The sequence below is a fragment of the Vicugna pacos genome, chromosome X (genome assembly GCF_048564905.1).
Source record: "Vicugna pacos chromosome X, VicPac4, whole genome shotgun sequence".
Classification (NCBI taxonomy): domain Eukaryota; kingdom Metazoa; phylum Chordata; class Mammalia; order Artiodactyla; family Camelidae; genus Vicugna; species Vicugna pacos.
In genome coordinates, this window is record NC_133023.1 from 107454708 (window position 1) to 107466843 (window position 12136).

The 12136-nt window shown below is 53.2% G+C and overlaps 1 protein-coding gene across 3 annotated transcripts; it reads right to left on the bottom strand.

The window, feature by feature from the left end:
• Nucleotides 1–5033: 5033 nt before the first annotated feature.
• On the bottom strand, nucleotides 5034–8245 carry LOC140691839 (melanoma-associated antigen 8-like). Of its 3 annotated transcripts, none has more exons than XM_072956059.1 (4): nucleotides 8125–8245; nucleotides 6545–6635; nucleotides 6325–6393; nucleotides 5034–6250 (listed from the first exon to the last, which is right to left on the bottom strand). In XM_072956059.1, the coding sequence occupies exon 4, from the start codon at nucleotides 6170–6172 to the stop codon at nucleotides 5144–5146; it is 1029 nt and encodes a 342-aa protein (XP_072812160.1). In that variant the 5' UTR covers nucleotides 6173–6250; nucleotides 6325–6393; nucleotides 6545–6635; nucleotides 8125–8245; the 3' UTR covers nucleotides 5034–5143. The 3 variants fall into 3 exon arrangements, with proteins under 3 accessions (XP_072812160.1, XP_072812158.1, XP_072812161.1); XM_072956057.1 differs by lacking the exon at nucleotides 8125–8245 and adding an exon at nucleotides 7526–7670; XM_072956060.1 differs by lacking the exon at nucleotides 8125–8245 and adding an exon at nucleotides 6777–6857.
• Nucleotides 8246–12136: the final 3891 nt, after the last annotated feature.

The following is a 12136-nucleotide window of genomic DNA, read 5'->3' on the forward strand; positions in this document are numbered from 1 at the left end:
CAGCAGGGGCAGGATCGGTTGCGTCCCCTCTGTTCTGGGGTCTCTGGTACCCTCACTCCTCTCTCAGGGTCTTCAGCTTGACTCCTGGCAGGAGCTGAGATTCCCCCCTCAGCCCACCTGAGGCCCCGCCCGTCATTCCGGGACGCCAGTCCTTCCGAGACCCGCATTTCGGGAACTGCTGCCCGAGGTCCTCCCGCCCCATGGTCTCCCAGGACTGGCTCTGTTCTGGGGTCCAGGGTCCCTGAATGCTAACTCGCGGTCGTCACCTTCACTCCCAGGCGGCCCTGAGATTCTCTCCTCCGCAGACCTGAGGCCCCCGCCCTTTCACTATGTCCCCAGTCTGTCTGAGACTCGGATGCGGAAGTCAGGACAAACCACGTGGGCCTGTCCTCCCCTCGGGCCGCCGGACGGCTGAAAGCAAGGGCGCCTTTCTGTGGGGTGGCCACTTTTCTGGGTTCAGGGGCCCCTCCTTCCTCCTTCAGGGTCCTCACTTTGACTCAGGCGGCATGTAGCCTCCCCTTGTAACCCCCGAAGCCACGCCCCTCATCCCAGGACCCCAGTCCCTCCGAGACCCGGATGGCAGGAAATGCCGCCTGTGCTTGTTCCGACCTGTGGCCTCCCAGGACTGACTGTGTTTTGGGGTCCAGGATCCTCACTGCTCGCTCACAGTCATCAGCTTCACTCCCAGTGGGACCTTGGATTCTCTCCTCTGCAGATCTGAGGGTCCCCCCACCCCCCATCTCACAATAAGTCCCCGGTCTCTCTGAGACCAGGGTGCCGCAGTCAGGACACAACACGTGGGCCCGTCCTGCCCTCGGGCCTCCGGACAGCTGCTAGCAAGGTTCCCTGTCTGTGGGATGGCCTCTTTTCCGGGTTCCGGGAGCCCTCAGTTCTCCCTCAGGGTCGTCACTTAGGCGTCATGTCGTCTAGCCTCTGGCCACCCGAGGCCCCGCCCCTCACCCCAGGACCCCAGTCCCTCGGAGGCCCGGGTGTCAGGAAATGCCGCCGGTGCTCACCCTGCCCCAAGGCCTCCAATGTCCAACACTGTCCCCGGGTGCAGGAATCCTCCGTTGTCCCTCGGGGTCCTCACTTTGACTCAGGAAGCATGTAGCCTCCCCTTGGAACCCCCGAAGCCACGCCCCTCATCCCAGGACCACAGTCCCTCCGAGACCCGGATGTCAGGAAGTCAAGGCCCCACGAGTGCTCATCACACGCAGGCCCTCCCAGGGCTGACAGCAGGGGAGGGATCTGTTTGGCCACTTCTGTCCTCCGTCAGGGTCCTCAGCTTCAGCCCTGGCGGTTGCTGGGACGCCCCCTTGTTGACCCGAGCCCACACCCTCACACCAAGGCCCTCACTGCCCAGAGACCCCCAGGGGAGTCTGTGGACTCACATCAGGCCACCAAGCCCAGGGCTTCCCAGGACCGTGGACGCCAGGGGCTGAGATGGATTCCCCGGGGGTCCCTCAGCCCTCCCTCTGCTCCCCACCTGGGCTCCAGGCTGGGCCTGGGCCCCTCCCTCTGCCCACCTCAGTTTGCTCCCCTTGGACCCAGGCCCCTCCACAGCCTGGACCCCCGAGAGGGAAGCGGGGGTGGGGGTTGGGGCACTGATCCCCGCCACCCTGCCTGCGGTCTCCCAGGGCTGACAGCGGAACCGACCTGGATTTATCGTGTTCCATTGATCTGTGTCCCTCCACACGGTTCCACCTTGACTCCTGGCAGCGCTGGGCTCCTTCCCTGTGCAGACCTGAAGCCGGCCTCCCTCACCCAGGCCCTCACCTCTCTCACCCCCCAGGGAGGGGGCATCAGCGCCCGTCAGATCCGGACCCCGTGCCCGGGGCTCTCCCAGGGCTGTCGGGGGGGCCGGAGGTGGATTCCCTGTTTGGAATTCAGCCTCGGTGGGTGTTTCCTCCCTGCGATTTCCAGGACCATTCCTCATCTATGGCTTTGGATTCTGACCATCGAGGGGAGCTGACCCATCAGTGTAAGTGTCCAGCAGACAGTTTCCAAGAACACACCCCAGTAAATCCTACCCCAAGTTTGGGGCGGTTTCCAAACCTCTTCAACTATATATGCCAAGACTGAGTACACTGTGAGCCACATTAAACGCCACTCCTCCCTGCAGTTGGAGCATTCTGAGTGTTCTAGCAGCTCAGGCAGGATAAGCAGGTCTCTAAGCATCCCTGAACAAAGTACACCTTCCCTTCTCGCCCAGGAGATGTATCCACGATCCCAGAGGGCTTCTCAGAGCAATCTCCCACCTGACACGTTCCTCTCACCACTAACAAGTGCCGTCTGCACGTCTGCCTGCCGCCAACACCCAGCTTCATTACCATCACCTCCCACAGAAGGAGCCCCGCCCTCCCCCCACCCCAGCTTCCCAAAGCCCTGAACTGCCCTGGCGCTGGGCACTTACACTTGGGTGCTCTCTCCCGGACCCCCACCCCCTCGCCCTATTTTCCTTTGCCCTATGGGACTTAGGAGACATGTCACCAACTTCCCGATGTGACTGCGGCTCCTAGACTATCCTAGGTGTGGGCTGTCCTGCTTTTCCGAGTGTCCCCACTGCTAACACCGAGCCCTCCAGAGAGCAGAGGCTCGGTGTACGTCTGCGGATGAACTGAGATGGTGAGCAGGGATCCTATTGATTCAGGTTGCCTTTCTCCTCCTTTCTTAACTGAGCCAGACAAATCCAGGTTATACACACATAATTATAATTTTATAGACTGACAGAAGAAAAGGGAGGAGGAGCCAATAATTAACTATCTTTCACTTTTACTTCTCTCTCTCTTGACCCCACCGAGTTTAGTGCTGATCACTCTCACATTTCCAAGTAAATTTCTATTCCAGTGCGGTGTTATCTACTTTGGCATCGCGAAGTATGATGGAAGCTTTCCCAATTTGTTTTACAAATTAGCAAAACTCAGTCTTGAGCTGCATAAGTACCAATACATGCGTAATCAATATCATTCACAAACTAAGATACTGAAGCTTATTAAATATTATTATTAATATACAGAAATCTGTTGCATCTTATACACTAACAAAGGAGCATCAGAAAGAGAAATTAAGGAAACAATCCCATTTACCATCACATCAAAGAGAATAAAAAAATCTAGTACTAAAGCTAGCTAAGGAGACCAAAGACCTGTACTCCAATAACTACAAGACACTGATGTGAGAAGCTGAAGATGACACCAACAGATGGAAAGATACACCATGTTCTTGGATTGGAAGAATCAGTGTTGTTGACCATACAACCCAGTGGCCGTACTACCCAAGGCAATCTACAGATTCAAAGCAATCCCTGTCAAAATAACAATGGCATTTTTCTCAGAACAAGAACCAATAACTTAAAAAAGTGTACGGAAAAGGAAAAGAACCCCAATAGCTAAAACAATCTTGAGAATGAAGAACAGAGCGGGAGGAATCATGCTCCCTGACTTTAGACTATACTACAGAGCTGTAGTAATCAAAAGAGTGCGGTACTGGCCCCCAAACAGACACACAGATCAATGGAACAGGATAAAGAGGCGACAAGTAAACCCACACACTTACCGTCAATGAATCTACGACAAAGGAAGCAAGGATATTGAATGGAGAAAAGACAGTCTCTTCAATAAGTGGTTCTGGGAAAACTGGACAGCTACCTGTCAAAGAACGAACTTAGAACATTCTCTAACACCATACACAAAAATAAACTCAAGATAGATTAAAGATCTACATTCAAGACTGGATACTATAATACTCCTAGAGGAAAACATGGGCAGAACCCTCTCTGACGTAAATTACAGCAATAACGTTTTCGATCCATCTCCTAAAACAAAGGAAATAAAAGGAAAAATAAACAGCGGGGACCTAATTATACTTAAAAGCTTCTGCACAGCAAAGGAATCCACTGACTAAATAAAAAAAACAACCTACTGAAGGGGAGAAAATATTTGCAAATGATACAACTGACAAGGGAGCAATAACCACCATATATAAACAGCTCATACAATTCAACATCAAAAAGACAAATGACCCAACTAAAAACGGGCAGAACAACAGAATAGACATCTGTCCAAAGAGGAAATGCAGGTGGCCTGCAGGCACGTGAAAAGATGCTCAGTATAACTAATCATCTGGGAAATGCAAACCAAAACCACAATGAGATATCACCTCATACCTGTCAGAATGGCTACCTTCAAAAAGAACGCGAAGAGCAAATGTTGGCGAAGATGTGGAGAAAAGGGATCCCTCCTACACTGTTGGTGCGGATGTGAATTGGTGTGGCCATTGTGGAAAACAGTATGCCGTTTCTCACAAAACTAAAAATAGAACCACCAAGTGACCCAGCAATTCCATTCCTGGGTATATATCTCAAAAAAAAAAAAGATACTAATTTGAAAAGATACACGCACCCAATATTCATAGCAGCGTTATCTACAATTGCCAAGATGTGGAAGGAACCTAAATGTCCATCAGCAGATGAATGGATACACACAAACACACACACACACACACACACACACATACGGAATACTAGTCAGCCATAAAAAACAAAATTTTGCCGTTTGCAGCAACATGGATGGACTTGGAGGACATTATGCTAAGTGAAATAAATCAGACAGAGAAAGACAAATACTGTATGATATCAGTTTATACGTGGACTCTAAAAAATACAACAAACTAGTGACTATAACAAAGAAGCAGACTCATAGAGAACAAACTAGTGATTACCAGGGGGGAGGGGGGAGGGGCAATATAGGGGTGAGGGAGCGGGAGGTCCAAACTATTGGGTGCAAGCAAGGTTCAAGAACGTATTGCACAACAAGGGGTATATAACTGATATTTTCTCAGAACTGTAAATGAAATGTAATCTTTAAAAAAACTGTATAATAAAATAAAGTATATTGATATTTATTAAAAGGAATAACATCTGAAGCATCACTAAGGGAAATGAAGATGAATTTCCATATCATTGTAGAGAACAGGAGCCCAGAGATGCTGTACACCGTGTTCCCCCCCACCGGCCCTGGCCCTCACTACCTAAAAGGCTGACTGCTTGCTCTTCAGACACACAGTGAAGAGTCAGCCTCACTTCCTGCCCGGTGGGAGAAGCTGCCGGACAGGGGCCTAGAAGGAGCCCAGCTGCAAGTCTGCCTCAGGCCCCCTCTTCCTCATCACTCACTCGCTCTTCAGACAGGGATGGGAAAGAACTGGGACCCCTTCTATTGACCCTGAGGAAATGTTCCAGGACTTGCAGCTTGCTGGTCTCCGTGTAGGCCCGGGGACCCCACAGGAACTCGTAGCGAGCGGGATCGCTGTTGGCCACCTGCCGGTACTCCACGTACCCCTCCTGCACCCACACGTTGGTGATGAGTTCCCTGGGCTCCCCGTAGATGAAGTGCTCCCTCCCAGCACACAGCCCCATCTTGCTAAGTGCTCGCCAGACTGCCTCCTCAGGAGCAAAGTCGCCCTCCAGGACAATCACACCCAGAAGTATCACCAGGAGGCCAGTGTTGGGCATGCTCTGCCCGTTGTCCTGCATGCCATCGTAGGTGAGGCCCAGGGTGGGGACCAGGACATACAAGTGCTCCCTGGGGTCCACCTCCTTCACATCCACCCCAAAGACCAGCTGCAGACACTCAGAGGCTTGGCTCAAGACCACAGGGAAGTGGTCCTGGTCATCTCTGAGGACCGCATTCAGCATTTCCTCTTTTGAGGTCGGCTGCTTTGTGCGGTACTTGTGGAGCAGGAAGCCCATCAGTTCAGCCATCATTAAGTGTAATGCATCTTGGAGCCGGGACTCGGCATCTGCCGGGTCCTGCCCGGAGCTGGGCCCCTCCTCACCTTGGCTTCTGAGGCCATTGTCTTCCGACTGGCTCCATGGAGGGGCTGCCACGGCTGTGGGGGAGGGGCAGACACCCTGAGGGCTCTGCGTGGGACTGGGTGTCCCAGAATCAGCCGCCTCCTCGCCAGTGCCCAGGAACAGGACTGAGTAGGAAGACGACGAGGAGGAGGAGGAGGGAGACAACGGGGATGCGCCGCCTTCCTCCTCCTCCTCCTCCTCCTCGTCCTCCTCCTCCTCGTCCTCCTCCTCCTCCTCCACCCAAATGTCCTGCTCATCCATGGAATCCTCAGCCGCTCTTGGGTCCTTAAAGTCGGCTTCAGTGTGGTGGAGGTCACGCATCTGAACGGGAGGCACGGTGAGTGGTGTCGGGCAGCTGAGAGGAGCGAGGCCAGGGGTGACAGATGGGGACCCACGGGCCTGGGGAAGAAAGGGAGTGTCAGCGGCCCGGGCTGAGAAACCCACCCTGGGGGGCTCTGACAAAGGCCACTTACAGGTCTCCTCTCCAGGGGTGCCCTCGGCCTCACAGGGGCTCTCCTCCTGGTGGACGGTCGTCTGTGAACCTGACGGGGGAAGTAAGGCAGCTCCTCAGGGTGCAGCCGGCACAGCCCGAGGCTTTGGGGGCGACAGGGGGTGGGTGGAGTGGACGTTGGCGTCGTGGGGTCCCCTCTGTTCCGGGAGCCCCCGGGCACACACTCAGGGCCCACACCTCACCTTCAGTCCTGACACTGCCGGCCTCCTGTGCTCTGTGACCCGAGGACACGTGTCTCAGACCTAGGCCTTCACCTCCCGGTGTCTGGAGCCCCTGGGAGAGAAAGGAGGGGAGACCTGGGGTCTACACTGTGGCACAGCCCTGGACCCGCGTGCTGGCAGCAGGCCTGGGCTCTGGCAGGTTCCCACTCTTCTAGGGTGGGAGGTCCTCTCCGCGCTAACTCAGGGTCCTCACCGTGACTCCAAGCGGGACCTGGGATTCTGCGCTCCAACCACCTGAGGGCCCCATCCTGATAGTAAGTCCCCGGTCTCTCTGAGCCCTGGATGCGGAAGTCAGGACACACCACGTGTGCTCATCCCGCCTGGGGGCCTCCCAGGGCTGACAGCAGGGGCAGGATCGGTTGCGTCCCCTCTGTTCTGGGGTCTCTGGTCCCCTCACTCCTCCCTCAGGGTCTTCAGCTTGACTCCTGGCAAGAGCTGAGATTCCCACCTCAGCCCACCTGAGGCCCCGCCCGTCATTCCGTGACGCCAGTCCTTCCGAGACCCGCATTTCAGGAACTGCTGCCCGAGGTCCTCCCGCCCATGGTCTCCCAGGACTGACTCTGTTCTGGGGTCCAGGGTCCCTGAATGCTAAGTCGCGGTCGTCACCTTCACTCCCAGGCGGCCCTGAGATTCTCTCCTCCGCAGACCTGAGGACCCGCCCTTTCACTATGTCCCCAGTCTGTCTGAGACTCGGATGCGGAAGTCAGGACAAACCACGTGGGCCTGTCCTCCCCTCGGGCCGCCGGACGGCTGAAAGCAAGGGCGCCTTTCTGTGGGGTGGCCACTTTTCTGGGTTCAGGGGCCCCTCCTTCCTCCTTCAGGGTCCTCACTTTGACTCAGGTGGCATGTAGCCTCCCCTTGGAACCCCCGAGGCCCCGCCCCTCATCCCAGGACCCCAGTCCCTCTGAGGCCCGGATGGCAGGAAATGCCGCCGGTGCTCACCCTGCCCCAAGGCCTCCAAGCCCCAACACTGTCCCGGGGTGCAGGAATCCTCCGTTCTCCCTCGGGGTCCTCACTTTGACTCAGGCGGCATGTAGCCTCCCCTTGGAACCCCCGAAGCCACGCCCCTCATCCCAGGACCCCAGTCCCTCCGAGACCCGGATGGCAGGAAATGCCGCCTGTGCTTGTTCCGACCTGTGGCCTCCCAGGACTGACTGTGTTTTGGGGTCCAGGGTCCTCACTGCTCGCTCACAGTCATCAGCTTCACTCCCAGTGGGACCTTGGATTCTCTCCTCTGCAGATCTGAGGGTCCCCCCACCCCCCATCTCACACTAAGTCCCCGGTCTCTCTGAGACCAGGGTGCCGCAGTCAGGACACAACACGTGGGCCCGTCCTGCCCTCGGGCCTCCGGACAGCTGCTAGCAAGGTTCCCTGTCTGTGGGATGGCCTCTTTTCCGGGTTCGGGGAGCCCTCAGTTCTCCCTCACGGTCGTCACTTAGGCGTCATGTCGTCTAGCCTCTGGCCACCCGAGGCCCCGCCCCTCACCCCAGGACCCCAGTTCCTCGGAGACCCGGGTGTCAGGAAATGCCGCCGGTGCTCACCCTGCCCCAAGGCCTCCAATGTCCAACACTGTCCCCGGGTGCAGGAATCCTCCGTTGTCCCTCGGGGTCCTCACTTTGACTCAGGAAGCATGTAGCCTCCCCTTGGAACCCCCGAAGCCACGCCCCTCATCCCAGGACCACAGTCCCTCCGAGACCCGGATGTCAGGAAGTCAAGGCCCCACGAGTGCTCATCACACGCAGGCCCTCCCAGGGCTGACAGCAGGGGAGGGATCTGTTTGGCCACTTCTGTCCTCCGTCAGGGTCCTCAGCTTCAGCCCTGGCGGTTGCTGGGACGCCCCCTTGTTGACCCGAGCCCACACCCTCACACCAAGGCCCTCACTGCCCAGAGACCCCCAGGGGAGTCTGTGGACTCACATCAGGCCACCAAGCCCAGGGCTTCCCAGGACCGTGGACGCCAGGGGCTGAGATGGATTCCCCGGGGGTCCCTCAGCCCTCCCTCTGCTCCCCACCTGGGCTCCAGGCTGGGCCTGGGCCCCTCCCTCTGCCCACCTCAGTTTGCTCCCCTTGGACCCAGGCCCCTCCACAGCCTGGACCCCCGAGAGGGAAGCGGGGGTGGGGGTTGGGGCACTGATCCCCGCCACCCTGCCTGCGGTCTCCCAGGGCTGACAGCGGAACCGACCTGGATTTATCCTGTTCCATTGATCTGTGTCCCTCCACACGGTTCCACCTTGACTCCTGGCAGCGCTGGGCTCCTTCCCTGTGCAGACCTGAAGCCGGCCTCCCTCACCCAGGCCCTCACCTCTCTCACCCCCCAGGGAGGGGGCATCAGCGCCCGTCAGATCCGGACCCCGTGCCCGGGGCTCTCCCAGGGCTGTCGGGGGGGCCGGAGGTGGATTCCCTGTTTGGAATTCAGCCTCGGTGGGTGTTTCCTCCCTGCGATTTCCAGGACCATTCCTCATCTATGGCTTTGGATTCTGACCATCGAGGGGAGCTGACCCATCAGTGTAAGTGTCCAGCAGACAGTTTCCAAGAACACACCCCAGTAAATCCTACCCCAAGTTTGGGGCGGTTTCCAAACCTCTTCAACTATATATGCCAAGACTGAGTACACTGTGAGCCACATTAAACGCCACTCCTCCCTGCAGTTGGAGCATTCTGAGTGTTCTAGCAGCTCAGGCAGGATAAGCAGGTCTCTAAGCATCCCTGAACAAAGTACACCTTCCCTTCTCGCCCAGGAGATGTATCCACGATCCCAGAGGGCTTCTCAGAGCAATCTCCCACCTGACACGTTCCTCTCACCACTAACAAGTGCCGTCTGCACGTCTGCCTGCCGCCAACACCCAGCTTCATTACCATCACCTCCCACAGAAGGAGCCCCGCCCTCCCCCCACCCCAGCTTCCCAAAGCCCTGAACTGCCCTGGCGCTGGGCACTTACACTTGGGTGCTCTCTCCCGGACCCCCACCCCCTCGCCCTATTTTCCTTTGCCCTATGGGACTCAGGAGACATGTCACCAACTTCCCGATGTGACTGCGGCTCCTAGACTATCCTAGGTGTGGGCTGTCCTGCTTTTCCGAGTGTCCCCACTGCTAACACCGAGCCCTCCAGAGAGCAGAGGCTCGGTGTACGTCTGCGGATGAACTGAGATGGTGAGCAGGGATCCTATTGATTCAGGTTGCCTTTCTCCTCCTTTCTTAACTGAGCCAGACAAATCCAGGTTATACACACATAATTATAATTTTATAGACTGACAGAAGAAAAGGGAGGAGGAGCCAATAATTAACTATCTTTCACTTTTACTTCTCTCTCTCTTGACCCCACCGAGTTTAGTGCTGATCACTCTCACATTTCCAAGTAAATTTCTATTCCAGTGCGGTGTTATCTACTTTGGCATCGCGAAGTATGATGGAAGCTTTCCCAATTTGTTTTACAAAATAGCAAAACTCAGTCTTGAGCTGCATAAGTACCAATACATGCGTAATCAATATCATTCACAAACTAAGATACTGAAGCTTATTAAATATTATTATTAATATACAGAAATCTGTTGCATCTTATACACTAACAAAGGAGCATCAGAAAGAGAAATTAAGGAAACAATCCCATTTACCATCACATCAAAGAGAATAAAAAAATCTAGTACTAAAGCTAGCTAAGGAGACCAAAGACCTGTACTCCAATAACTACAAGACACTGATGTGAGAAGCTGAAGATGACACCAACAGATGGAAAGATACACCGTGTTCTTGGATTGGAAGAATCAGTGTTGTTGACCATACAACCCAGTGGCCGTACTACCCAAGGCAATCTACAGATTCAAAGCAATCCCTGTCAAAATAACAATGGCATTTTTCTCAGAACAAGAACCAATAACTTAAAAAAGTGTACGGAAAAGGAAAAGAACCCCAATAGCTAAAACAATCTTGAGAATGAAGAACAGAGCGGGAGGAATCATGCTCCCTGACTTTAGACTATACTACAGAGCTGTAGTAATCAAAAGAGTGCGGTACTGGCCCCCAAACAGACACACAGATCAATGGAACAGGATAAAGAGGCGACAAGTAAACCCACACACTTACCGTCAATGAATCTACGACAAAGGAAGCAAGGATATTGAATGGAGAAAAGACAGTCTCTTCAATAAGTGGTTCTGGGAAAACTGGACAGCTACCTGTCAAAGAACGAACTTAGAACATTCTCTAACACCATACACAAAAATAAACTCAAGATAGATTAAAGATCTACATTCAAGACTGGATACTATAATACTCCTAGAGGAAAACATGGGCAGAACCCTCTCTGACGTAAATTACAGCAATAACGTTTTCGATCCATCTCCTAAAACAAAGGAAATAAAAGGAAAAATAAACAGCGGGGACCTAATTATACTTAAAAGCTTCTGCACAGCAAAGGAATCCACTGACTAAATAAAAAAAACAACCTACTGAAGGGGAGAAAATATTTGCAAATGATACAACTGACAAGGGAGCAATAACCACCATATATAAACAGCTCATACAATTCAACATCAAAAAGACAAATGACCCAACTAAAAACGGGCAGAACAACAGAATAGACATCTGTCCAAAGAGGAAATGCAGGTGGCCTGCAGGCACGTGAAAAGATGCTCAGTATAACTAATCATCTGGGAAATGCAAACCAAAACCACAATGAGATATCACCTCATACCTGTCAGAATGGCTACCTTCAAAAAGAACGCGAAGAGCAAATGTTGGCGAAGATGTGGAGAAAAGGGATCCCTCCTACACTGTTGGTGCGGATGTGAATTGGTGTGGCCATTGTGGAAAACAGTATGCCGTTTCTCACAAAACTAAAAATAGAACCACCAAGTGACCCAGCAATTCCATTCCTGGGTATATATCTCAAAAAAAAAAAAGATACTAATTTGAAAAGATACACGCACCCAATATTCATAGCAGCGTTATCTACAATTGCCAAGATGTGGAAGGAACCTAAATGTCCATCAGCAGATGAATGGATACACACAAACACACACACACACACACACACACACACACATACGGAATACTAGTCAGCCATAAAAAACAAAATTTTGCCGTTTGCAGCAACATGGATGGACTTGGAGGACATTATGCTAAGTGAAATAAATCAGACAGAGAAAGACAAATACTGTATGGTATCAGTTTATACGTGGACTCTAAAAAATACAACAAACTAGTGACTATAACAAAGAAGCAGACTCATAGAGAACAAACTAGTGATTACCAGGGGGGAGGGGGGAGGGGCAATATAGGGGTGAGGGAGCGGGAGGTCCAAACTATTGGGTGCAAGCAAGGTTCAAGAACGTATTGCACAACAAGGGGTATATAACCAATATTTTCTCAGAACTGTAAATGAAATGTAATCTTTAAAAAAACTGTATAATAAAATAAAGTATATTGATATTTATTAAAAGGAATAACATCTGAAGCATCACTAAGGGAAATGAAGATGAATTTCCATATCATTGTAGAGAACAGGAGCCCAGAGATGCTGTACACAGTGTTCCCCCCCACCGGCCCTGGCCCTCA